The 27512-nt window shown below is 43.1% G+C and overlaps 7 protein-coding genes and 1 long non-coding RNA gene across 8 annotated transcripts; all 8 read left to right on the top strand.

The window, feature by feature from the left end:
- Window positions 1-1804: 1804 nt before the first annotated feature.
- LOC124343545 (collagen alpha-1(I) chain-like) lies at window positions 1805-4115 on the top strand. Its single transcript, XM_046796894.1, has 4 exons — window positions 1805-1953; window positions 2244-2317; window positions 2408-3431; window positions 3498-4115. The coding sequence occupies exons 2-4, from the start codon at window positions 2306-2308 to the stop codon at window positions 3950-3952; spliced, it is 1491 nt and encodes a 496-aa protein (XP_046652850.1). The 5' UTR covers window positions 1805-1953; window positions 2244-2305; the 3' UTR covers window positions 3953-4115.
- A 2662-nt stretch (window positions 4116-6777) lies between these two features.
- On the top strand, window positions 6778-7509 carry LOC124343557. Its single transcript, XR_006919285.1, has 2 exons — window positions 6778-6903; window positions 7013-7509. It is a non-coding gene; the product is annotated as an uncharacterized LOC124343557 (long non-coding RNA).
- A 1844-nt stretch (window positions 7510-9353) lies between these two features.
- Window positions 9354-11321, top strand: LOC124343546 (collagen alpha-1(X) chain-like). Its single transcript, XM_046796895.1, has 4 exons — window positions 9354-9414; window positions 9548-9604; window positions 9678-10656; window positions 10723-11321. The coding sequence occupies exons 2-4, from the start codon at window positions 9593-9595 to the stop codon at window positions 11154-11156; spliced, it is 1425 nt and encodes a 474-aa protein (XP_046652851.1). The 5' UTR covers window positions 9354-9414; window positions 9548-9592; the 3' UTR covers window positions 11157-11321.
- A 1244-nt stretch (window positions 11322-12565) lies between these two features.
- Window positions 12566-14347, top strand: LOC124343550 (collagen alpha-1(X) chain-like). Its single transcript, XM_046796900.1, has 3 exons — window positions 12566-12630; window positions 12704-13682; window positions 13749-14347. The coding sequence occupies exons 1-3, from the start codon at window positions 12619-12621 to the stop codon at window positions 14180-14182; spliced, it is 1425 nt and encodes a 474-aa protein (XP_046652856.1). The 5' UTR covers window positions 12566-12618; the 3' UTR covers window positions 14183-14347.
- Window positions 14348-15591: 1244 nt separating this feature from the next.
- Window positions 15592-17373, top strand: LOC124343551 (collagen alpha-1(X) chain-like). The gene is made up of 3 exons (XM_046796901.1): window positions 15592-15656; window positions 15730-16708; window positions 16775-17373. Exons 1-3 carry the CDS (start codon window positions 15645-15647, stop codon window positions 17206-17208), a joined length of 1425 nt encoding a protein of 474 aa, XP_046652857.1. The 5' UTR covers window positions 15592-15644; the 3' UTR covers window positions 17209-17373.
- A 1245-nt stretch (window positions 17374-18618) lies between these two features.
- LOC124343548 (collagen alpha-1(X) chain-like) lies at window positions 18619-20409 on the top strand. The gene is made up of 3 exons (XM_046796897.1): window positions 18619-18683; window positions 18757-19735; window positions 19802-20409. Exons 1-3 carry the CDS (start codon window positions 18672-18674, stop codon window positions 20233-20235), a joined length of 1425 nt encoding a protein of 474 aa, XP_046652853.1. The 5' UTR covers window positions 18619-18671; the 3' UTR covers window positions 20236-20409.
- A 1235-nt stretch (window positions 20410-21644) lies between these two features.
- LOC124343547 (collagen alpha-1(X) chain-like) lies at window positions 21645-23435 on the top strand. The gene is made up of 3 exons (XM_046796896.1): window positions 21645-21709; window positions 21783-22761; window positions 22828-23435. Exons 1-3 carry the CDS (start codon window positions 21698-21700, stop codon window positions 23259-23261), a joined length of 1425 nt encoding a protein of 474 aa, XP_046652852.1. The 5' UTR covers window positions 21645-21697; the 3' UTR covers window positions 23262-23435.
- Window positions 23436-24670: 1235 nt separating this feature from the next.
- On the top strand, window positions 24671-26461 carry LOC124343549 (collagen alpha-1(III) chain-like). Its single transcript, XM_046796898.1, has 3 exons — window positions 24671-24735; window positions 24809-25787; window positions 25854-26461. The coding sequence occupies exons 1-3, from the start codon at window positions 24724-24726 to the stop codon at window positions 26285-26287; spliced, it is 1425 nt and encodes a 474-aa protein (XP_046652854.1). The 5' UTR covers window positions 24671-24723; the 3' UTR covers window positions 26288-26461.
- Window positions 26462-27512: the final 1051 nt, after the last annotated feature.

Raw genomic sequence — 27512 nt, forward strand, 5'->3', positions numbered from 1 at the left:
TGCTTTTGTCTTATTTCATTCTCGCCATGAGGCAAATGTCCGAGTCGAATGATGTGGAGTGAAAAGTAGGTCTCTTGCTCTAACCCTACGCATTCCCGCATGGCTACGTTTTTCTTACCGCACGTACTTTTCACTTCATTTGTTTCCTTTGGTCCATCACAAAATACGGATAGAGTGAGAGTATAGTATCCAGCCCATCTGCTTGGCGCTCACGCACTTTCTCGGCGATGTAGGATGTGCTGTCCAACCTCTGGCCGCGTCCTCTTTTCGTCCAGACTGTACAGCAATCCATCGCTTCTCTCTTTCTTTTCTCCCATCTCTTTCTCTCTCACTCGCTGTCCTTCCGCCTATTTCTCATCTTTTTTTTTTTCGTTGATGACCCACAATCTCGCGATCTGAGCGGCCGTCCAACAGGTTCATCTGAAATCCGTTTTCCTCGTAGCTACTGCATTTCTTGGCAGCGATTGAAGGAAGACAAACGGCTAGCTACTTATTAAGGTTAACGATTGGCGACGCAACGATCTGTTGAGATCGCAGTGGTATATATAGTATACGTCCATACCGGTCCATACATACGTGACTACCTGGTGTGACCTACACTGCTGGGTCCGTGACTTTATACTAAGATCCGCGTTTCTGTTTTCGAAAACAACTTGAACCTGATTTCTCTAATAAACAGGTATGTACACACATAGTCCTCGTTTTGCTGTCCATCGCATCGCCCATCATCGGGCAAGTGCCAAGCATGAAATGTGGAATGCGACGAGGGGAGCCCATGTGAATCGCAGCAAGTCGCCCATGCGAATTAGATCCGGACGTTGAGTTGGGATATATTTCGCGACATCCTTCTTCACTTTTCTACTAACCCACTATATACACGTATACCTACATATCTCATTCTATTGCGTCAAGAGTGCTCTGCTGAAGAGAATTGCATACCGATATTGAAAGCGCGGCTCCGTGCGCCGGATGGCATGTCAAAACGCCAACCTACGCGCTCCGACCGCGATTTAAGTTGTAACACAGCAGAGAGAAATGCTGTGATGGACAGATTGGATTTCCGCCTCCCTTTGTAGCCAACAATAGCCTCGTCATGAATTATCGTGAGGTTCAAATATGTTTTCTCAAGTGTAGGACAGTGAAACGAGGAGTAGACGAGACCGTACTGATTTCACGTTGACTCTTTCAAGAGACGAAAGATCGAGACAATAATATAAGGAAAAAGGAGTGAAAGGAAGTTTAAATGGAGAGCGTGGCCTCGTAGGAGTCAAAAGTACTTTAATAAAATTGCGGCTATATGGTGAAGTACATCAGGTGTCTCAAAGAGGAGAAGAGGAAAAACAAAAATAATACGAGTGCTGCTGGGTTATTGTATGTATATATCTTCCTATGGCAGTGCTTGTGCTAAGACGCGGGATTATATTTCTAGGAAAAGGAGAGTTGTGAACGAGTCGTCCCTTTACACATGAACCATCAAACTGGGTCACCATCATGGGCTCCTCGGGCGAACGAACCTTCTTCTACAGCACTTGCCAACGACTCGCCGGCAATGAGGAGGAACCAGTTAAAGAAGAATATTTTCTTGACGATCTTCACTTCTCTCCGCCTACTTTTTTTTTCTTTTTCTTCAATTCTTTCGTTTTCTCTCTCCTATGGTGGAGCTTTCCCTTTTACGCCAAACATTCTAGTACATGGAGAAGGTTTTGTCAGTATATTTCTCTAGTCGGTTGGCACTTCCCACTGTCTATCGGCCAATCGGACGTCTTGTAGCGGACACTCTATACCTCAATTCATACAGTTTCCATTGCGTTCTCTAAAATAAAGCCCTCCCATTCTTGCTACCCTGTTTACACCGCCACCGCCAACCCCGTTCGGTATTTAAAGGCCGCGTTCTCTCATTTCAAGTCAGTGTTTTGCCGTCGACAGTTTAGGAAACAACGAACCCAATAAGAGGTAAGATTCACTTTGAATGTAATTTCAATAGTGGATTTACAGAGAGAAACGAGCATAATATTTAAAAAAATTCAGTACACCTTTTTTGAAATAACAGTCACGACCAGCTGTAATAACATATTCAACCAAACACGGATACTATTAACTGATTAGTTCAATAATGATTTTAATTCCTTTTTACCTTGAATCAGTTATTACAAAAAGATTATTTATTGTTGAAAAAGTTTAGATTCTTTATACTTTTATCGACAATTTATTCAATTAGTAATCATTCATTTACTCATCGGCAGATCGTTCCTTGTCGAGCAGATCGACTCAGTATACACAAAGGTTGTAAATTCAGAAAACAACCATGAGAGCTTTGGTGAGTAACAACATCCCTCTTCTTAAAAAAGAAACATTTAACCATATCAACACAAAAATGACTTAATTAACTGATTTTTGTGATTAACAGGCTTTCGTTCCACTTTTGGTTGCCACCGTTTTGGCTGCACCCCAATACGGTCAACCCCCAGCAGCAGGCGAGACTGTTTCCATTACCAAGGAACAGTGGGCCTCTCTGAACCCATACGGGTCTGCTTCTTCCTACCCCGCTGCTGAACGCCCACAAATTGAAGAAATTCAGAAGCAATGGGAGAGATTCTATGAATATCTTCCGTGGTTGAAGGGACCTCCAGGCCCACCAGGCCCACAAGGATCTCCTGGATCTGCCGGATCATCTGGAGGAAGCGCCTACGGAGGTTCTAGCTACTCACAACCTCAAGTTATCCCTGGACCACCCGGCCCACCTGGACCTCCAGGACCTGCTGGATATAAGGGAGATGCTGGGGCTCCAGGAGCTCCTGGCTACTCTGGAGGACCCGGACCTCAAGGCCCTGCTGGCAAACCTGGTTCACCTGGCTATCCTGGAGAAAAAGGAACACCAGGCTACAATGGAGCTCCCGGAGCACCTGGTAAACCTGGCTACAACGGAGAAAAGGGAACCCCTGGTTACAATGGAGCACCTGGTTTACCTGGAGGCCCTGGACTTCCCGGCAAAGACGGTTACAATGGAGCTCCCGGACCTGCAGGACCTAAAGGTGAAGCTGGCCCACCAGGTTACACTATCCCATCCAAGATCCCAGGCCCACCAGGTGCACCTGGCTACCCGGGCAAAGACGGAGCTCCTGGTTACCCTGGTGGTCCCGGACCCGTTGGCCCAGTTGGCCCTGCTGGACTTCAAGGAGCTCCTGGCAAACCGGGCACCAATGGTTATCCTGGAGGTCCCGGACCTAAGGGCGACGCTGGAACTCCTGGTTATGCTGGAGCCCCAGGCAAAGATGGATACCCCGGCGCACCTAGCAAGATCCCTGGTCCACCTGGTCCCGTTGGACCTGCTGGATCCCCTGGCTACAATGGCGCTCCTGGCAAGGATGGTCTCCCTGGCGGCCCTGGATACCCAGGCAAAGATGGAAAGCCCGGAGCTCCTGGATACACTGGTAAAATTAACCACACAAATAATTTTTGTAAATGTGTTTAAATTTAAATTTATAATTTCTTGATAGGTGCACCTGGCCAACCAGGTAAGCCCGGTAAAGATGGTCTTCCCGGCCCTGCCGGAACTCCTGGTTACCCTGGCGGCCCAGGCCCCGTTGGCCCACTAGGTAAACCCGGTGCTCCTGGATACCCTGGTGGTCCAGGACCAGTTGGTCCAGTAGGACCTCTCGGCCCAGTCGGCCCACAAGGCAAACCAGGCAGTCCAGGTTACCCAGGTGGCCCTGGACCAGCTGGTCCTCTTGGACCTGTTGGACCCGTCGGACCTCAAGGTAAACCAGGATCTCCTGGTTATCCAGGTCCCGCTGGACCAGCAGGACCTGCCGGTTCTCCAGGCCAGACTTACGAAGCACCGGCCCCGGCTTACCCAGCTCCAGCTTACCCAGTCCCTGCTCCAGCTTATCCGGCACCGGCTCCAATCTATCAACAACCCATTTACGAGCCCCCAGCACCAAGCTATGGTTAAACATCACCCTATCACAACGAGAATTTTATTCTAAAAATTTTATTACCTCTTTGACTCATATTTCATTCCCAATTCACTTTTAGAAGTCTGCTGCAGTTTATATTTGAATATTAGCTGTTGTTATGATTTCGCACAAGGTGTAAATAAATCACAATAATAATAACGAATTGTTACAGTTTATTTCTGAAAAAAACAACAAAAAAGAGCTTATCAATCGAAAATATGGTAGAGTAAAAAAGTAACGAGTGTCAAAAGTTATCTATCGTGAATTTAAATTAAAAGCGTATTCTCAAAAATATAGAAATTGGATTTTTCTGATATTATGACGTTAATAAGTAAATACCTAAGGCACGTGACACCAGTGAAAGATGATGGCTTTTACGAAATTTGTGAAGAACTGTTGAGAATGACCAACATGAATTAGAAAGTGAACATTTTTTTCCTTTTCGGACGTTGCGTGAGATGCCCATTTTTTGGTATGATTCCCATCGTTTATTGATTCATCTAGTGATGCTTCAATTTCACCGTGTTAAAAAGAGAAATTTCTCCTTATTCATATATATTTAAAAAAAAACTACAGATGCTAGATGTGTCACGAGTTACGCTACAGAATAATAAGCCTAAGTGGAATTTTGAGAAGCTGTAAAATTATAATTATAGCCATCGATTCAAAGATAATAGAAATGATAAAACTTAAAATAATATAAGATACCTGATTTTAGAGTCGTGCATCGTGCATTAATTTATACATTGCATGCTGCTGACTATAATGTTAGGTCGGGACTTGCACCAATTCGTTGGTCTGATTTTTGCACATCGAAAGCGGCCTTTGAAAGCTTCGTTTATTTTTCATGACAACTTGCAATTTCTACTTCCTCCGGCATTAAGTTTATAGAAAGTAGTTTTGTTTTCCCTATGTAAAAACAGAATAAATTTTTGTTATTTAACTGCGGGCATCAAAAGATCAAACTATGCACTATATACCCGACTCTACCTATATATACAGCTTCTCGTCGTATAGACACAAACACACATAATTTCTATTATATATATGGGATGCACGGGGCCATACACAAGTTTTACCGTATATTATACATGGACTCTTCTCTGTGCAATTTCCCGTTTATAGAATTCAAGATAGAATTCCCATCAACATCAGCACAGACACAGGGTACAGGTGATATGCACAGGGCGCTATCTCTACGTCTCCTATACATTGAACAGACTAGCAGGTTGCATAATTTTTTTTAATAGCCTACATTTCATGCAAAATAATTACACATTACAACAAGATTGCAGCAACCAAAAATCTCAGCGTGGTGTATACATAGCATAATGCTGTATAAGACAGTCTCAGTATAAGGGTAGCAGGAAATATATTAACATCAATATTAAATAAAAGATTACAAGGTGTAGTCTATAGAGTTTTGTCTTCTAAAACTTTCACTTTTTTGAACGCGACAAATAAACGAGCACTACTGGTGACAAGAAGAATATACAAAAGCTTTCTCTTTCTTACTCCACCGCCAAACACACGAGCTGTGCTGCTGGTGACATGAACAGTGTGCTGCTGGTGTCTTCGATGACTCAACTACAGAAGTTTTCCTTTATATATATAGATGAATGCTGGTGACCTGGTGCTGATAGAATTTAATGTAGCGTAGATATAGGAGGTGACACGTGAAAAAGATGCAAAAGAACCAATGCATCAGCATGTGTTAGCTTTTAGGAATAAGACCCATCAGCCAATCGATTTTTTCTACATGGCGTAATTTACAATCTATTGTAAATTGACTGAGAAATTAAAGGAAATTAATTGAGAGCTTGTGAGTGATATAGGAGTATTTATACCATCGTTTTCTTTCGATGGCAACTGCAATGCCATCCACAGACAACCTTTTTTGTGATATACTATAGATCTCATTAATGTTGTATAAACATATGTTAATAGTAATAAGTAATTAATAGTATAAGTGGCATTTAATGAAAGTCGGTCATCGAAAAATAATTGAACGACTTTCCCTCGCCTATTTCACGACTCGTCGAAGACAGATTTTTATTATTTTAATTTAAAGAAAGGAGAACAAGATACCAAATAAGAATAGACCAATAAAACTTATTAGGCAATGCAGAAGACGTAGACAAATAATAATGAATAATAAAAAATTCTGTCAAGCTATTTTTATTCCATATATGTAGGCCTATAATAAGTAGGCCTATCTATGTGTGTCATTCTTGCTATATATATTATACCCACAGGTACTATCTTCGTCTATACAATAAGTCAATTGTTTATAACACCGAAAACCGTTTTCTCTTAATTTATGAATGCATTAAGGCATCCTATACAAGCGGGTCAATAAGATTAATCTAGCTCCATGTTTTGTTAATGTGTTATGTAGTTTTTGTAGTTGCTTTAAACCTGAAAAGAATGTGCAATCCCTTTCAATTTACAAGGCCAAAGTTAATGTGAAAAGAGAGGGAAAATGCTAGAACAATTTATGAAATGCGTGAGCTGATTTGAAAATGGTTGTTAATAATGATGCATCCTGAATTACAGCTGAACACAAGATAAAAGGGCGGATGACGATTTTATATTGCATCATTAAAAATTTGACCTAACCTTGACCACAAACCATAATTATTTAGAAAACAAAGAAAGCGTAAATAGTAGGTAAAACGCTTTACCTTTTGCAAATAAAATAGATGATCAGTGAGACGGTCCTTGTATTAAAAGTACAATAACGCGACCACGCCTTTTGAACTGAAGGTCGCTGCACGAAGCACTTTATTTTCGTTAATTTAACCCTTGGTTCATTGTGTGTCCCGGAAGCTCCCAGAAATGAATGTGATGTATAAAAGCTACATCTTGGAATACCCAACAGTGTTATTCTACTTTTATCCGTGCTTTCAACATCACCAGTATACTCATTTTGCACGACATGAAATTCGTAAGTCCAATGTAGCGATATACTTTAAATGTGATAAAGTGAACGAATTACTTTATTTAATAATAAGCCTATAATATTACATCTCCAAATCACTTTATTCTTTATACAGCTTGCAGTTTTCTTACTTTTTGTGGCCACCACTCGTGGTATCCCCCTATTTGTGTCTACTCATCTGATCCGAGTCCCAAGTCACGATAGTGCAGTCATTAAGTTTGACCGTATGGGTGGACGCTTTGCTTACTCAACCATCGAAGGACATGCTTACGAGACTCTGCTGACGCCAATCTTCCAAAATAAAGCATCATCGGGGGGTTTCATAGAAATGATTGCCGCCCCGATCGTTTCCAATAATAACGATCCCAAAACTGCGTACGGTTTAGAGTCTGCCACTCTTCCGAAGGAACACAGGAGTTTGCCTCTGCTGCTGAGTTAATATAGTAGTCCTACACTGCTCCTCTTTCTTCAACTCACCACAATCAGCACCAGCTATTAGTTCATAGTGAGGAATGGACATCAATATAAAGTCATCAGACACATTTTTATATAGTTGTACGTGCTGTGTCAAATCATGGTATTATATTTCGACAATACAGGTGCTTGGGCCTATGTAATATAACTCACGAGGTTTTATTTTATGGTTTTAGGCATCGCCTGCGAATATTGTTTAAATAAAATTTTCTCTGGCTCTTCAAATTTTTGCTGGATTTCTTATAAGTCAGCGTTGAGCCTATAGATCTACATCACATTAATATCGTATAATGGCAATAAATTAAGCTTATTTTCTATTAAGGCCTATCTGATTTTAGATAGCCTATTATAGCATGTTGGATGACAGCACCACAATCAAACATCACAAAAATACTGATTTTTTTTTGCAGAAAAGCTAAGTAAAAGTGACAAATACAGCAAATGAAAGCGTTATACAGTACCTACCAGAAGTTTGGAAACGCGCGAGAGAAGCTTGTGTTCGGCTTATGTAAAAAGCCGATTTTTGCCGCGTTCCCAAAAATCGGGTTTTTGACGGAGGGCATTGAATTTTATTTGGAAGTATCCATAATGGTTGGCTACTTCCTGAATTTTTTTCAGATTTTTAAAGCTAAAGGGAAGGACAGCTAAAAATGGATTCATAAGTTTGGAAACACGCTGTAGAAGCGTATGAAAAAGTGGCTACTTTGCCTCTCTCTAAATAGAGAAAAAATAACCCTACGAAGACGCCAAAAAGTGCACAATAAAAAGCTTCGTTAGCTCTATGACAAATGTTATTTTAAACATTTCTGAGTTTCATTTAATATAATGAAATTCAAATTGAAAATGAGATTTGTCATTTTTGCCCATTTCTCCACTTCTATCCCACCCCGCGGTGTGTCGCGTGTTCCCCTTTGTTTCATTTTCGGAGGTGGGAAATTTTCGCCTTTGCTTTAGTAGGCGATATTTACCCTTCCGTCAAAAACCTGATTTTTGGGAATGCGGGGAAAATCGGCTTTTTACATAAGCTTCTCTCGTGCGTTTTCAAACTTGTGGTAGGTACTGTATACTACCGGAAAACGAAAGAATATTTAACAAGTGTTTATTGCCAATGAAACAACTATAGGCCTATTAGGTGGGATGTATACTAGATAAATTAAATTTTTTAAACATGGCAAATAACATGTTTGTTTAAATCATAAAAAAATCTATTATGCGTTGATAAGAAAGAATATTCATCTATTATAGCAAAAAAAAAAATATAGCCAAATGGCCTATCGACTTAGAACGGGATACAAATGCTTGAACATATAATTTATTTGCATTAACGTTATATGTTCAATGAGAGACAAGAAGATCTTCGTTGATCTAATAAGAAACAGCACAAATGTTAAATGTGCAAAATGAGACAACGACGACGATTATTGAAAAAAATTTAATCTTGATGACTCATCTGGGTAAAAGCAAGCCAATAGTAAAAACAATGTAAAAAGTGTATGAACATGTGTTGTGTTACTTGCGGATATTGCAAAGGAATATTATTGTTAAATTCCTGTTGCCCAAAACGTTTCTTACTGAGGAAATAAAATATGCCAGATTGTATTCAAAATGAAGTTCCCATAGAAACAACAAGAAAAACTTGCTTTAGTGGGGGTGCTGAAAATCATCTTACTCTTATGATGTTAAACTTGACGAAAGCAACAAGAAACTCAACGCAAGAAGCGCGTCTTTCTCTTTCTCTCCCCCAAGGCAGAGAGAGGTTTCCCTTTTCGCAAATATTCCAGAATAAAAAAACAAGCAATAAATAAACATTGTTTTAGGTCCGCCTGGCTCAATGAAAGGAGTAACGCGACCAATAGAACACCTTGTAGTGGGCAGCACAGCATTTACCTCCAAACGATCAACAAAAAACCCTCCCATATTTTCTAGCCTGGATCTGACTTCAAAAGCGGGTGGGTAGACGGCAGAGTATTTAAGGAACCAACTTTCTTATCACAACTTAGTGTTGAGCAGACGGCTTCTGAACATAGAACGTGAAAGAAAGAGGTAAACATTTTTCATGCTAATATCCTTAGATCACAACAAATGCGAACACTTTGCATCTACCTTTATACATATATACTACTAGAACCAAAGTCTTACTTGAAAATTAAGTTTCATCTGGTTTTCCTCTTTGCAGACCCATTTTCCCCGAAAATACGCACGCGGAGAAAGTGAAAAAAACATGTGGATTTGGGTGAGTGACGAGAAACAAGAATAATTAGTAATAGTGAAGTAACCGTATCTAAACATGTTCTACCTCTACACAGGCATTTGTTTCACTTGTGCTTGCATCCGTATTGGCTGCACCCCAATACGGACAACCACCAGCTGCAGGCGAAACCGTCTCTATTACAAAGGAACAGTGGGCCACTCTTAATCCTCATGGGTCAGGAGCAACGTACGAAATACAGAAACAGTGGGAAAGTTTCTATGAATACCTTCCATGGTTGAAGGGACCACCAGGCCCACCAGGCCCACCTGGATCATCTGACGGTGGTGCCTACGGAGGTTCTAGCTACTCACAACCTCAAGTTATCCCTGGACCACCCGGCCCACCTGGACCTCCAGGACCTGCTGGATATAAGGGAGATGCTGGGGCTCCAGGAGCTCCTGGCTACTCTGGAGGACCCGGACCTCAAGGCCCTGCTGGCAAACCTGGTTCACCTGGCTATCCTGGAGAAAAAGGAACACCAGGCTACAATGGAGCTCCCGGAGCACCTGGTAAACCTGGCTACAACGGAGAAAAGGGAACCCCTGGTTACAATGGAGCACCTGGTTTACCTGGAGGCCCTGGACTTCCCGGCAAAGACGGTTACAATGGAGCTCCCGGACCTGCAGGACCTAAAGGTGAAGCTGGCCCACCAGGTTACACTATCCCATCCAAGATCCCAGGCCCACCAGGTGCACCTGGCTACCCGGGCAAAGACGGAGCTCCTGGTTACCCTGGTGGTCCCGGACCCGTTGGCCCAGTTGGCCCTGCTGGACTTCAAGGAGCTCCTGGCAAACCGGGCACCAATGGTTATCCTGGAGGTCCCGGACCTAAGGGAGACGCTGGAACTCCTGGTTATGCTGGAGCCCCAGGCAAAGATGGATACCCCGGCGCACCTAGCAAGATCCCTGGTCCACCTGGTCCCGTTGGACCTGCTGGATCCCCTGGCTACAATGGCGCTCCTGGCAAGGATGGTCTCCCTGGCGGCCCTGGATACCCAGGCAAAGATGGAAAGCCCGGAGCTCCTGGATACACTGGTAAAATTAACCACACAAATAATTTTTGTAAATGTGTTTAAATTTAAATTTATAATTTCTTGATAGGTGCACCTGGCCAACCAGGTAAGCCCGGTAAAGATGGTCTTCCCGGCCCTGCCGGAACTCCTGGTTACCCTGGCGGCCCAGGCCCCGTTGGCCCACTAGGTAAACCCGGTGCTCCTGGATACCCTGGTGGTCCAGGACCAGTTGGTCCAGTAGGACCTCTCGGCCCAGTCGGCCCACAAGGCAAACCAGGCAGTCCAGGTTACCCAGGTGGCCCTGGACCAGCTGGTCCTCTTGGACCTGTTGGACCCGTCGGACCTCAAGGTAAACCAGGATCCCCTGGTTATCCAGGTCCCGCTGGACCAGCAGGACCTGCCGGTTCTCCAGGCCAGACTTACGAAGCACCGGCCCCGGCTTACCCAGCTCCAGCTTATCCGGCACCAGCTCCCATCTATCAACAGCCCATTTACGAGCCCCCAGCACCAAGCTATGGTTAAACATCACCCTATCATAACGAGAATTTTATTCTAAAAATTGTATTACCTTATTGACTCGTATTTCATTCACAATTCACTTTGAGAAGGATCTTGTGTAATTTATATTTTTAGACTTGCGTTATGATTTCACACAAGATGTAAATAAATGACAATAAATAACAGAGATTCACTGTTTGTATCTGAAAAATCAGTTAAGTGGGATTTTTTAATAAAAATTCCATGGTTTTGTATGTTTTTCTTCCCTTTGTTGCAGTTCATCAATCAACAAACTTAAATTTTCGAAGAACAACCAGAAGTTGGAGTTCATTAAAAAGAGATTGAATAAAACTGATTCACATATCGATAATGACCTTTACATGTAATTGAAATGAGTTCTCTAGTATGATTTTATACACTTTTAAGGAAACCTTTTTAGGGAACACATTTGGGCAGAATTTTTGGTTTTTCTTTAACACAAATGCAACCCATTACAAATAAATAGAAATATTGTATAATTATTGTGTAATAGTTAATTCTACACGGATTCACAAAGATAATGTCAATTTTATTTGTGATATTAAAGGTCTTCAGCACTTGACACAGATGAGAGACGGTATTTTTTTAGATTGAAAAATTACCTCTCTTTGTCTCATTTCAGTCATTAGTCATAATTGCTGTTTCATAAATACAAAACCTTTCTTTCTCACAGAATTTGATTTAAATTTCAGATCATTTGATGTCCTTTGAAGACACATATAAATCATGTGAAATGTTTTTGGAAAAATGATATTTGCAATGCTGAAGGATGACTTTAATATATATATCTTATAAACGACATATTCGGCAAACATCCGACCAAATTTAATTCCATTCCATTTCCAGAAAAACAATACTGATTTTGATTATAATGAAACAACACACCATAAATTTTTATAAGTGGTGCTGCATATCTTGTGATCAAACAATAATCGTAAGAAACAAAAAAAAAACGCAGCCATCAGCACATTTTTCTCTTTCTCTTCCCCAGGGCAGACAGTGGTTTCCCTTTTCGTAAACATTCCAGAAATCGCCGTATGGTTCAATGAAACTACTAGCGCGTCAAAGAGAACGCCTTGTAGTGGGCAGCACTGTGCGTCACACAATGGAGTTTACAATCTTCTAAAAAAATCCTCCCACTTTTGCTTTGCTGCATCTGACGTCAAAAGCAAATGGTTCGACGGCACAGTATATAAGGAACCAACTTTCATAGTACAACTCAGTGTTGAGCAGACGGCTTCAGAACATTGAACGTGAAAGAGAGAGGTAAAAATCTTTCAAACTATCCATTTATTCGAAAAATTGCGAATACTGAGCACTTGCTCTTTTACATACAACAGAACCAATATATAACTTTTAATTTATTTTAAATCTTCATGTTTCTCTTTTTGCAGAGACAGAATATCTAAAAATCACACACGGGTAGAAAATAGAAAAAAAAACAAACATGTGGCTTTGGGTGAGTGACGAGAAAAAAGAATAATTAGTAATAGTGAAGTAACCGTATCTTAACATGTTCTACCTCTACACAGGCATTTGTTTCACTTGTGCTTGCATCCGTATTGGCTGCACCCCAATACGGACAACCACCAGCTGCAGGCGAAACCGTCTCTATTACAAAGGAACAGTGGGCCACTCTTAATCCTCATGGGTCAGGAGCAACGTACGAAATACAGAAACAGTGGGAAAGTTTCTATGAATACCTTCCATGGTTGAAGGGACCACCAGGCCCACCAGGCCCACCTGGATCATCTGACGGTGGTGCCTACGGAGGTTCTAGCTACTCACAACCTCAAGTTATCCCTGGACCACCCGGCCCACCTGGACCTCCAGGACCTGCTGGATATAAGGGAGATGCTGGGGCTCCAGGAGCTCCTGGCTACTCTGGAGGACCCGGACCTCAAGGCCCTGCTGGCAAACCTGGTTCACCTGGCTATCCTGGAGAAAAAGGAACACCAGGCTACAATGGAGCTCCCGGAGCACCTGGTAAACCTGGCTACAACGGAGAAAAGGGAACCCCTGGTTACAATGGAGCACCTGGTTTACCTGGAGGCCCTGGACTTCCCGGCAAAGACGGTTACAATGGAGCTCCCGGACCTGCAGGACCTAAAGGTGAAGCTGGCCCACCAGGTTACACTATCCCATCCAAGATCCCAGGCCCACCAGGTGCACCTGGCTACCCGGGCAAAGACGGAGCTCCTGGTTACCCTGGTGGTCCCGGACCCGTTGGCCCAGTTGGCCCTGCTGGACTTCAAGGAGCTCCTGGCAAACCGGGCACCAATGGTTATCCTGGAGGTCCCGGACCTAAGGGAGACGCTGGAACTCCTGGTTATGCTGGAGCCCCAGGCAAAGATGGATACCCCGGCGCACCTAGCAAGATCCCTGGTCCACCTGGTCCCGTTGGACCTGCTGGATCCCCTGGCTACAATGGCGCTCCTGGCAAGGATGGTCTCCCTGGCGGCCCTGGATACCCAGGCAAAGATGGAAAGCCCGGAGCTCCTGGATACACTGGTAAAATTAACCACACAAATAATTTTTGTAAATGTGTTTAAATTTAAATTTATAATTTCTTGATAGGTGCACCTGGCCAACCAGGTAAGCCCGGTAAAGATGGTCTTCCCGGCCCTACCGGAACTCCTGGTTACCCTGGCGGCCCAGGCCCCGTTGGCCCACTAGGTAAACCCGGTGCTCCTGGATACCCTGGTGGTCCAGGACCAGTTGGTCCAGTAGGACCTCTCGGCCCAGTCGGCCCACAAGGCAAACCAGGCAGTCCAGGTTACCCAGGTGGCCCTGGACCAGCTGGTCCTCTTGGACCTGTTGGACCCGTCGGACCTCAAGGTAAACCAGGATCCCCTGGTTATCCAGGTCCCGCTGGACCAGCAGGACCTGCCGGTTCTCCAGGCCAGACTTACGAAGCACCGGCCCCGGCTTACCCAGCTCCAGCTTATCCGGCACCAGCTCCCATCTATCAACAGCCCATTTACGAGCCCCCAGCACCAAGCTATGGTTAAACATCACCCTATCATAACGAGAATTTTATTCTAAAAATTGTATTACCTTATTGACTCGTATTTCATTCACAATTCACTTTGAGAAGGATCTTGTGTAATTTATATTTTTAGACTTGCGTTATGATTTCACACAAGATGTAAATAAATGACAATAAATAACAGAGATTCACTGTTTGTATCTGAAAAATCAGTTAAGTGGGATTTTTTAATAAAAATTCCATGGTTTTGTATGTTTTTCTTCCCTTTGTTGCAGTTCATCAATCAACAAACTTAAATTTTCGAAGAACAACCAGAAGTTGGAGTTCATTAAAAAGAGATTGAATAAAACTGATTCACATATCGATAATGACCTTTACATGTAATTGAAATGAGTTCTCTAGTATGATTTTATACACTTTTAAGGAAACCTTTTTAGGGAACACATTTGGGCAGAATTTTTGGTTTTTCTTTAACACAAATGCAACCCATTACAAATAAATAGAAATATTGCATAATTATTGTGTAATAGTTAATTCTACACGGATTCACAAAGATAATGTCAATTTTATTTGTGATATTAAAGGTCTTCAGCACTTGACACAGATGAGAGACGGTATTTTTTTAGATTGAAAAATTACCTCTCTTTGTCTCATTTCAGTCATTAGTCATAATTGCTGTTTCATAAATACAAAACCTTTCTTTCTCACAGAATTTGATTTAAATTTCAGATCATTTGATGTCCTTTGAAGACACATATAAATCATGTGAAATGTTTTTGGAAAAATGATATTTGCAATGCTGAAGGATGACTTTAATATATATATCTTATAAACGACATATTCGGCAAACATCCGACCAAATTTAATTCCATTCCATTTCCAGAAAAACAATACTGATTTTGATTATAATGAAACAACACACCATAAATTTTTATAAGTGGTGCTGCATATCTTGTGATCAAACAATAATCGTAAGAAACAAAAAAAAAACGCAGCCATCAGCACATTTTTCTCTTTCTCTTCCCCAGGGCAGACAGTGGTTTCCCTTTTCGTAAACATTCCAGAAATCGCCGTATGGTTCAATGAAACTACTAGCGCGTCAAAGAGAACGCCTTGTAGTGGGCAGCACTGTGCGTCACACAATGGAGTTTACAATCTTCTAAAAAAATCCTCCCACTTTTGCTTTGCTGCATCTGACGTCAAAAGCAAATGGTTCGACGGCACAGTATATAAGGAACCAACTTTCATAGTACAACTCAGTGTTGAGCAGACGGCTTCAGAACATTGAACGTGAAAGAGAGAGGTAAAAATCTTTCAAACTATCCATTTATTCGAAAAATTGCGAATACTGAGCACTTGCTCTTTTACATACAACAGAACCAATATATAACTTTTAATTTATTTTAAATCTTCATGTTTCTCTTTTTGCAGAGACAGAATATCTAAAAATCACACACGGGTAGAAAATAGAAAAAAAAACAAACATGTGGCTTTGGGTGAGTGACGAGAAAAAAGAATAATTAGTAATAGTGAAGTAACCGTATCTTAACATGTTCTACCTCTACACAGGCATTTGTTTCACTTGTGCTTGCATCCGTATTGGCTGCACCCCAATACGGACAACCACCAGCTGCAGGCGAAACCGTCTCTATTACAAAGGAACAGTGGGCCACTCTTAATCCTCATGGGTCAGGAGCAACGTACGAAATACAGAAACAGTGGGAAAGTTTCTATGAATACCTTCCATGGTTGAAGGGACCACCAGGCCCACCAGGCCCACCTGGATCATCTGACGGTGGTGCCTACGGAGGTTCTAGCTACTCACAACCTCAAGTTATCCCTGGACCACCCGGCCCACCTGGACCTCCAGGACCTGCTGGATATAAGGGAGATGCTGGGGCTCCAGGAGCTCCTGGCTACTCTGGAGGACCCGGACCTCAAGGCCCTGCTGGCAAACCTGGTTCACCTGGCTATCCTGGAGAAAAAGGAACACCAGGCTACAATGGAGCTCCCGGAGCACCTGGTAAACCTGGCTACAACGGAGAAAAGGGAACCCCTGGTTACAATGGAGCACCTGGTTTACCTGGAGGCCCTGGACTTCCCGGCAAAGACGGTTACAATGGAGCTCCCGGACCTGCAGGACCTAAAGGTGAAGCTGGCCCACCAGGTTACACTATCCCATCCAAGATCCCAGGCCCACCAGGTGCACCTGGCTACCCGGGCAAAGACGGAGCTCCTGGTTACCCTGGTGGTCCCGGACCCGTTGGCCCAGTTGGCCCTGCTGGACTTCAAGGAGCTCCTGGCAAACCGGGCACCAATGGTTATCCTGGAGGTCCCGGACCTAAGGGAGACGCTGGAACTCCTGGTTATGCTGGAGCCCCAGGCAAAGATGGATACCCCGGCGCACCTAGCAAGATCCCTGGTCCACCTGGTCCCGTTGGACCTGCTGGATCCCCTGGCTACAATGGCGCTCCTGGCAAGGATGGTCTCCCTGGCGGCCCTGGATACCCAGGCAAAGATGGAAAGCCCGGAGCTCCTGGATACACTGGTAAAATTAACCACACAAATAATTTTTGTAAATGTGTTTAAATTTAAATTTATAATTTCTTGATAGGTGCACCTGGCCAACCAGGTAAGCCCGGTAAAGATGGTCTTCCCGGCCCTACCGGAACTCCTGGTTACCCTGGCGGCCCAGGCCCCGTTGGCCCACTAGGTAAACCCGGTGCTCCTGGATACCCTGGTGGTCCAGGACCAGTTGGTCCAGTAGGACCTCTCGGCCCAGTCGGCCCACAAGGCAAACCAGGCAGTCCAGGTTACCCAGGTGGCCCTGGACCAGCTGGTCCTCTTGGACCTGTTGGACCCGTCGGACCTCAAGGTAAACCAGGATCCCCTGGTTATCCAGGTCCCGCTGGACCAGCAGGACCTGCCGGTTCTCCAGGCCAGACTTACGAAGCACCGGCCCCGGCTTACCCAGCTCCAGCTTATCCGGCACCAGCTCCCATCTATCAACAGCCCATTTACGAGCCCCCAGCACCAAGCTATGGTTAAACATCACCCTATCATAACGAGAATTTTATTCTAAAAATTGTATTACCTTATTGACTCGTATTTCATTCACAATTCACTTTGAGAAGGATCTTGTGTAATTTATATTTTTAGACTTGCGTTATGATTTCACACAAGATGTAAATAAATGACAATAAATAACAGAGATTCACTGTTTGTATCTGAAAAATCAGTTAAGTGGGATTTTTTAATAAAAATTCCATGGTTTTGTATGTTTTTCTTCCCTTTGTTGCAGTTCATCAATCAACAAACTTAAATTTTCGAAGAACAACCAGAAGTTGGAGTTCATTAAAAAGAGATTGAATAAAACTGATTCACATATCGATAATGACCTTTACATGTAATTGAAATGAGTTCTCTAGTATGATTTTATACACTTTTAAGGAAACCTTTTTAGGGAACACATTTGGGCAGAATTTTTGGTTTTTCTTTAACACAAATGCAACCCATTACAAATAAATAGAAATATTGCATAATTATTGTGTAATAGTTAATTCTACACGGATTCACAAAGATAATGTCAATTTTATTTGTGATATTAAAGGTCTTCAGCACTTGACACAGATGAGAGACGGTATTTTTTTAGATTGAAAAATTACCTCTCTTTGTCTCATTTCAGTCATTAGTCATAATTGCTGTTTCATAAATACAAAACCTTTCTTTCTCACAGAATTTGATTTAAATTTCAGATCATTTGATGTCCTTTGAAGACACATATAAATCATGTGAAATGTTTTTGGAAAAATGATATTTGCAATGCTGAAGGATGACTTTAATATATATATCTTATAAACGACATATTCGGCAAACATCCGACCAAATTTAATTCCATTCCATTTCCAGAAAAACAATACTGATTTTGATTATAATGAAACAACACACCATAAATTTTTATAAGTGGTGCTGCATATCTTGTGATCAAACAATAATCGTAAGAAACAAAAAAAAAAACGCAGCCATCAGCACATTTTTCTCTTTCTCTTCCCCAGGGCAGACAGTGGTTTCCCTTTTCGTAAACATTCCAGAAATCGCCGTATGGTTCAATGAAACTACTAGCGCGTCAAAGAGAACGCCTTGTAGTGGGCAGCACTGTGCGTCACACAATGGAGTTTACAATCTTCTAAAAAAATCCTCCCACTTTTGCTTTGCTGCATCTGACGTCAAAAGCAAATGGTTCGACGGCACAGTATATAAGGAACCAACTTTCATAGTAAGACTCAGTGTTGAGCAGACGGCTTCAGAACATTGAACGTGAAAGAGAGAGGTAAAAATCTTTCAAACTATCCATTTATTCGAAAAATTGCGAATACTGAGCACTTGCTCTTTTACATACAACAGAACCAATATATAACTTTTAATTTATTTTAAATCTTCATGTTTCTCTTTTTGCAGAGACAGAATATCTAAAAATCACACACGGGTAGAAAATAGAAAAAAAAACAAACATGTGGCTTTGGGTGAGTGACGAGAAAAAAGAATAATTAGTAATAGTGAAGTAACCGTATCTTAACATGTTCTACCTCTACACAGGCATTTGTTTCACTTGTGCTTGCATCCGTATTGGCTGCACCCCAATACGGACAACCACCAGCTGCAGGCGAAACCGTCTCTATTACAAAGGAACAGTGGGCCACTCTTAATCCTCATGGGTCAGGAGCAACGTACGAAATACAGAAACAGTGGGAAAGTTTCTATGAATACCTTCCATGGTTGAAGGGACCACCAGGCCCACCAGGCCCACCTGGATCATCTGACGGTGGTGCCTACGGAGGTTCTAGCTACTCACAACCTCAAGTTATCCCTGGACCACCCGGCCCACCTGGACCTCCAGGACCTGCTGGATATAAGGGAGATGCTGGGGCTCCAGGAGCTCCTGGCTACTCTGGAGGACCCGGACCTCAAGGCCCTGCTGGCAAACCTGGTTCACCTGGCTATCCTGGAGAAAAAGGAACACCAGGCTACAATGGAGCTCCCGGAGCACCTGGTAAACCTGGCTACAACGGAGAAAAGGGAACCCCTGGTTACAATGGAGCACCTGGTTTACCTGGAGGCCCTGGACTTCCCGGCAAAGACGGTTACAATGGAGCTCCCGGACCTGCAGGACCTAAAGGTGAAGCTGGCCCACCAGGTTACACTATCCCATCCAAGATCCCAGGCCCACCAGGTGCACCTGGCTACCCGGGCAAAGACGGAGCTCCTGGTTACCCTGGTGGTCCCGGACCCGTTGGCCCAGTTGGCCCTGCTGGACTTCAAGGAGCTCCTGGCAAACCGGGCACCAATGGTTATCCTGGAGGTCCCGGACCTAAGGGAGACGCTGGAACTCCTGGTTATGCTGGAGCCCCAGGCAAAGATGGATACCCCGGCGCACCTAGCAAGATCCCTGGTCCACCTGGTCCCGTTGGACCTGCTGGATCCCCTGGCTACAATGGCGCTCCTGGCAAGGATGGTCTCCCTGGCGGCCCTGGATACCCAGGCAAAGATGGAAAGCCCGGAGCTCCTGGATACACTGGTAAAATTAACCACACAAATAATTTTTGTAAATGTGTTTAAATTTAAATTTATAATTTCTTGATAGGTGCACCTGGCCAACCAGGTAAGCCCGGTAAAGATGGTCTTCCCGGCCCTGCCGGAACTCCTGGTTACCCTGGCGGCCCAGGCCCCGTTGGCCCACTAGGTAAACCCGGTGCTCCTGGATACCCTGGTGGTCCAGGACCAGTTGGTCCAGTAGGACCTCTCGGCCCAGTCGGCCCACAAGGCAAACCAGGCAGTCCAGGTTACCCAGGTGGCCCTGGACCAGCTGGTCCTCTTGGACCTGTTGGACCCGTCGGACCTCAAGGTAAACCAGGATCCCCTGGTTATCCAGGTCCCGCTGGACCAGCAGGACCTGCCGGTTCTCCAGGCCAGACTTACGAAGCACCGGCCCCGGCTTACCCAGCTCCAGCTTATCCGGCACCAGCTCCCATCTATCAACAGCCCATTTACGAGCCCCCAGCACCAAGCTATGGTTAAACATCACCCTATCATAACGAGAATTTTATTCTAAAAATTGTATTACCTTATTGACTCATATTTCATTCACAATTCACTTTGAGAAGGATCTTGTGTAATTTATATTTTTAGACTTGCGTTATGATTTCACACAAGATGTAAATAAATGACAATAAATAACAGAGATTCACTGTTTGTATCTGAAAAATCAGTTAAGTGGGATTTTTTAATAAAAATTCCATGGTTTTGTATGTTTTTCTTCCCTTTGTTGCAGTTCATCAATCAACAAACTTAAATTTTCGAAGAACAACCAGAAGTTGGAGTTCATTAAAAAGAGATTGAATAAAACTGATTCACATATCGATAATGACCTTTACATGTAATTGAAATGAGTTCTCTAGTATGATTTTATACACTTTTAAGGAAACCTTTTTAGGGAACACATTTGGGCAGAATTTTTGGTTTTTCTTTAACACAAATGCAACCCATTACAAATAAATAGAAATATTGTATAATTATTGTGTAATAGTTAATTCTACACGGATTCACAAAGATAATGTCAATTTTATTTGTGATATTAAAGGTCTTCAGCACTTGACACAGATGAGAGACGGTATTTTTTTAGATTGAAAAATTACCTCTCTTTGTCTCATTTCAGTCATTAGTCATAATTGCTGTTTCATAAATACAAAACCTTTCTTTCTCACAGAATTTGATTTAAATTTCAGATCATTTGATGTCCTTTGAAGACACATATAAATCATGTGAAATGTTTTTGGAAAAATGATATTTGCAATGCTGAAGGATGACTTTAATATATATATCTTATAAACGACATATTCGGCAAACATCCGACCAAATTTAATTCCATTCCATTTCCAGAAAAACAATACTGATTTTGATTATAATGAAACAACACACCATAAATTTTTATAAGTGGTGCTGCATATCTTGTGATCAAACAATAATCGTAAGAAACAAAAAAAAAACGCAGCCATCAGCACATTTTTCTCTTTCTCTTCCCCAGGGCAGACAGTGGTTTCCCTTTTCGTAAACATTCCAGAAATCGCCGTATGGTTCAATGAAACTACTAGCGCGTCAAAGAGAACGCCTTGTAGTGGGCAGCACTGTGCGTCACACAATGGAGTTTACAATCTTCTAAAAAAATCCTCCCACTTTTGCTTTGCTGCATCTGACGTCAAAAGCAAATGGTTCGACGGCACAGTATATAAGGAACCAACTTTCATAGTACAACTCAGTGTTGAGCAGACGGCTTCAGAACATTGAACGTGAAAGAGAGAGGTAAAAATCTTTCAAACTATCCATTTATTCGAAAAATTGCGAATACTGAGCACTTGCTCTTTTACATACAACAGAACCAATATATAACTTTTAATTTATTTTAAATCTTCATGTTTCTCTTTTTGCAGAGACAGAATATCTAAAAATCACACACGGGTAGAAAATAGAAAAAAAAACAAACATGTGGCTTTGGGTGAGTGACGAGAAAAAAGAATAATTAGTAATAGTGAAGTAACCGTATCTTAACATGTTCTACCTCTACACAGGCATTTGTTTCACTTGTGCTTGCATCCGTATTGGCTGCACCCCAATACGGACAACCACCAGCTGCAGGCGAAACCGTCTCTATTACAAAGGAACAGTGGGCCACTCTTAATCCTCATGGGTCAGGAGCAACGTACGAAATACAGAAACAGTGGGAAAGTTTCTATGAATACCTTCCATGGTTGAAGGGACCACCAGGCCCACCAGGCCCACCTGGATCATCTGACGGTGGTGCCTACGGAGGTTCTAGCTACTCACAACCTCAAGTTATCCCTGGACCACCCGGCCCACCTGGACCTCCAGGACCTGCTGGATATAAGGGAGATGCTGGGGCTCCAGGAGCTCCTGGCTACTCTGGAGGACCCGGACCTCAAGGCCCTGCTGGCAAACCTGGTTCACCTGGCTATCCTGGAGAAAAAGGAACACCAGGCTACAATGGAGCTCCCGGAGCACCTGGTAAACCTGGCTACAACGGAGAAAAGGGAACCCCTGGTTACAATGGAGCACCTGGTTTACCTGGAGGCCCTGGACTTCCCGGCAAAGACGGTTACAATGGAGCTCCCGGACCTGCAGGACCTAAAGGTGAAGCTGGCCCACCAGGTTACACTATCCCATCCAAGATCCCAGGCCCACCAGGTGCACCTGGCTACCCGGGCAAAGACGGAGCTCCTGGTTACCCTGGTGGTCCCGGACCCGTTGGCCCAGTTGGCCCTGCTGGACTTCAAGGAGCTCCTGGCAAACCGGGCACCAATGGTTATCCTGGAGGTCCCGGACCTAAGGGAGACGCTGGAACTCCTGGTTATGCTGGAGCCCCAGGCAAAGATGGATACCCCGGCGCACCTAGCAAGATCCCTGGTCCACCTGGTCCCGTTGGACCTGCTGGATCCCCTGGCTACAATGGCGCTCCTGGCAAGGATGGTCTCCCTGGCGGCCCTGGATACCCAGGCAAAGATGGAAAGCCCGGAGCTCCTGGATACACTGGTAAAATTAACCACACAAATAATTTTTGTAAATGTGTTTAAATTTAAATTTATAATTTCTTGATAGGTGCACCTGGCCAACCAGGTAAGCCCGGTAAAGATGGTCTTCCCGGCCCTGCCGGAACTCCTGGTTACCCTGGCGGCCCAGGCCCCGTTGGCCCACTAGGTAAACCCGGTGCTCCTGGATACCCTGGTGGTCCAGGACCAGTTGGTCCAGTAGGACCTCTCGGCCCAGTCGGCCCACAAGGCAAACCAGGCAGTCCAGGTTACCCAGGTGGCCCTGGACCAGCTGGTCCTCTTGGACCTGTTGGACCCGTCGGACCTCAAGGTAAACCAGGATCCCCTGGTTATCCAGGTCCCGCTGGACCAGCAGGACCTGCCGGTTCTCCAGGCCAGACTTACGAAGCACCGGCCCCGGCTTACCCAGCTCCAGCTTATCCGGCACCAGCTCCCATCTATCAACAGCCCATTTACGAGCCCCCAGCACCAAGCTATGGTTAAACATCACCCTATCATAACGAGAATTTTATTCTAAAAATTGTATTACCTTATTGACTCATATTTCATTCACAATTCACTTTGAGAAGGATCTTGTGTAATTTATATTTTTAGACTTGCGTTATGATTTCACACAAGATGTAAATAAATGACAATAAATAACAGAGATTCACTGTTTGTATCTGAAAAATCAGTTAAGTGGGATTTTTTAATAAAAATTCCATGGTTTTGTATGTTTTTCTTCCCTTTGTTGCAGTTCATCAATCAACAAACTTAAATTTTCGAAGAACAACCAGAAGTTGGAGTTCATTAAAAAGAGATTGAATAAAACTGATTCACATATCGATAATGACCTTTACATGTAATTGAAATGAGTTCTCTAGTATGATTTTATACACTTTTAAGGAAACCTTTTTAGGGAACACATTTGGGCAGAATTTTTGGTTTTTCTTTAACACAAATGCAACCCATTACAAATAAATAGAAATATTGTATAATTATTGTGTAATAGTTAATTCTACACGGATTCACAAAGATAATGTCAATTTTATTTGTGATATTAAAGGTCTTCAGCACTTGACACAGATGAGAGACGGTATTTTTTTAGATTGAAAAATTACCTCTCTTTGTCTCATTTCAGTCATTAGTCATAATTGCTGTTTCATAAATACAAAACCTTTCTTTCTCACAGAATTTGATTTAAATTTCAGATCATTTGATGTCCTTTGAAGACACATATAAATCATGTGAAATGTTTTTGGAAAAATGATATTTGCAATGCTGAAGGATGACTTTAATATATATATCTTATAAACGACATATTCGGCAAACATCCGACCAAATTTAATTCCATTCCATTTCCAGAAAAACAATACTGATTTTGATTATAATGAAACAACACACCATAAATTTTTATAAGTGGTGCTGCATATCTTGTGATCAAACAATAATCGTAAGAAACAAAAAAAAAACGCAGCCATCAGCACATTTTTCTCTTTCTCTTCCCCAGGGCAGACAGTGGTTTCCCTTTTCGTAAACATTCCAGAAATCGCCGTATGGTTCAATGAAACTACTAGCGCGTCAAAGAGAACGCCTTGTAGTGGGCAGCACTGTGCGTCACACAATGGAGTTTACAATCTTCTAAAAAAATCCTCCCACTTTTGCTTTGCTGCATCTGACGTCAAAAGCAAATGGTTCGACGGCACAGTATATAAGGAACCAACTTTCATAGTACAACTCAGTGTTGAGCAGACGGCTTCAGAACATTGAACGTGAAAGAGAGAGGTAAAAATCTTTCAAACTATCCATTTATTCGAAAAATTGCGAATACTGAGCACTTGCTCTTTTACATACAACAGAACCAATATATAACTTTTAATTTATTTTAAATCTTCATGTTTCTCTTTTTGCAGAGACAGAATATCTAAAAATCACACACGGGTAGAAAATAGAAAAAAAAACAAACATGTGGCTTTGGGTGAGTGACGAGAAAAAAGAATAATTAGTAATAGTGAAGTAACCGTATCTTAACATGTTCTACCTCTACACAGGCATTTGTTTCACTTGTGCTTGCATCCGTATTGGCTGCACCCCAATACGGACAACCACCAGCTGCAGGCGAAACCGTCTCTATTACAAAGGAACAGTGGGCCACTCTTAATCCTCATGGGTCAGGAGCAACGTACGAAATACAGAAACAGTGGGAAAGTTTCTATGAATACCTTCCATGGTTGAAGGGACCACCAGGCCCACCAGGCCCACCTGGATCATCTGACGGTGGTGCCTACGGAGGTTCTAGCTACTCACAACCTCAAGTTATCCCTGGACCACCCGGCCCACCTGGACCTCCAGGACCTGCTGGATATAAGGGAGATGCTGGGGCTCCAGGAGCTCCTGGCTACTCTGGAGGACCCGGACCTCAAGGCCCTGCTGGCAAACCTGGTTCACCTGGCTATCCTGGAGAAAAAGGAACACCAGGCTACAATGGAGCTCCCGGAGCACCTGGTAAACCTGGCTACAACGGAGAAAAGGGAACCCCTGGTTACAATGGAGCACCTGGTTTACCTGGAGGCCCTGGACTTCCCGGCAAAGACGGTTACAATGGAGCTCCCGGACCTGCAGGACCTAAAGGTGAAGCTGGCCCACCAGGTTACACTATCCCATCCAAGATCCCAGGCCCACCAGGTGCACCTGGCTACCCGGGCAAAGACGGAGCTCCTGGTTACCCTGGTGGTCCCGGACTCGTTGGCCCAGTTGGCCCTGCTGGACTTCAAGGAGCTCCTGGCAAACCGGGCACCAATGGTTATCCTGGAGGTCCCGGACCTAAGGGAGACGCTGGAACTCCTGGTTATGCTGGAGCCCCAGGCAAAGATGGATACCCCGGCGCACCTAGCAAGATCCCTGGTCCACCTGGTCCCGTTGGACCTGCTGGATCCCCTGGCTACAATGGCGCTCCTGGCAAGGATGGTCTCCCTGGCGGCCCTGGATACCCAGGCAAAGATGGAAAGCCCGGAGCTCCTGGATACACTGGTAAAATTAACCACACAAATAATTTTTGTAAATGTGTTTAAATTTAAATTTATAATTTCTTGATAGGTGCACCTGGCCAACCAGGTAAGCCCGGTAAAGATGGTCTTCCCGGCCCTGCCGGAACTCCTGGTTACCCTGGCGGCCCAGGCCCCGTTGGCCCACTAGGTAAACCCGGTGCTCCTGGATACCCTGGTGGTCCAGGACCAGTTGGTCCAGTAGGACCTCTCGGCCCAGTCGGCCCACAAGGCAAACCAGGCAGTCCAGGTTACCCAGGTGGCCCTGGACCAGCTGGTCCTCTTGGACCTGTTGGACCCGTCGGACCTCAAGGTAAACCAGGATCCCCTGGTTATCCAGGTCCCGCTGGACCAGCAGGACCTGCCGGTTCTCCAGGCCAGACTTACGAAGCACCGGCCCCGGCTTACCCAGCTCCAGCTTATCCGGCACCAGCTCCCATCTATCAACAGCCCATTTACGAGCCCCCAGCACCAAGCTATGGTTAAACATCACCCTATCATAACGAGAATTTTATTCTAAAAATTGTATTACCTTATTGACTCATATTTCATTCACAATTCACTTTGAGAAGGATCTTGTGTAATTTATATTTTTAGACTTGCGTTATGATTTCACACAAGATGTAAATAAATGACAATAAATAACAGAGATTCACTGTTTGTATCTGAAAAATCAGTTAAGTGGGATTTTTTAATAAAAATTCCATGGTTTTGTATGTTTTTCTTCCCTTTGTTGCAGTTCATCAATCAACAAACTTAAATTTTCGAAGAACAACCAGAAGTTGGAGTTCATTAAAAAGAGATTGAATAAAACTGATTCACATATCGATAATGACCTTTACATGTAATTGAAATGAGTTCTCTAGTATGATTTTATACACTTTTAAGGAAACCTTTTTAGGGAACACATTTGGGCAGAATTTTTGGTTTTTCTTTAACACAAATGCAACCCATTACAAATAAATAGAAATATTGTATAATTATTGTGTAATAGTTAATTCTACACGGATTCACAAAGATAATGTCAATTTTATTTGTGATATTAAAGGTCTTCAGCACTTGACACAGATGAGAGACGGTATTTTTTTAGATTGAAAAATTACCTCTCTTTGTCTCATTTCAGTCATTAGTCATAATTGCTGTTTCATAAATACAAAACCTTTCTTTCTCACAGAATTTGATTTAAATTTCAGATCATTTGATGTCATTTGAAGACACATATAAATCATGTGAAATGTTTTTGGAAAAATGATATTTGCAATGCTGAAGGATGACTTTAATATATATATCTTATAAACGACATATTCGGCAAACATCCGACCAAATTTAATTCCATTCCATTTCCAGAAAAACAATACTGATTTTGATTATAATGAAACAACACACCATAAATTTTTATAAGTGGTGCTGCATATCTTGTGATCAAACAATAATCGTAAGAAACAAAAAAAAAACGCAGCCATCAGCACATTTTTCTCTTTCTCTTCCCCAGGGCAGACAGTGGTTTCCCTTTTCGTAAACATTCCAGAAATCGCCGTATGGTTCAATGAAACTACTAGCGCGTCAAAGAGAACGCCTTGTAGTGGGCAGCACTGTGCGTCACACAATGGAGTTTACAATCTTCTAAAAAATCCTCCCACTTTTGCTTTGCTGCATCTGACGTCAAAAGCAAATGGTTCGACGGCACAGTATATAAGGAACCAACTTTCAT

The sequence above is a fragment of the Daphnia pulicaria genome, chromosome 6, assembly GCF_021234035.1.
Source record: "Daphnia pulicaria isolate SC F1-1A chromosome 6, SC_F0-13Bv2, whole genome shotgun sequence".
In the NCBI taxonomy this organism is placed as follows: domain Eukaryota; kingdom Metazoa; phylum Arthropoda; class Branchiopoda; order Diplostraca; family Daphniidae; genus Daphnia; species Daphnia pulicaria.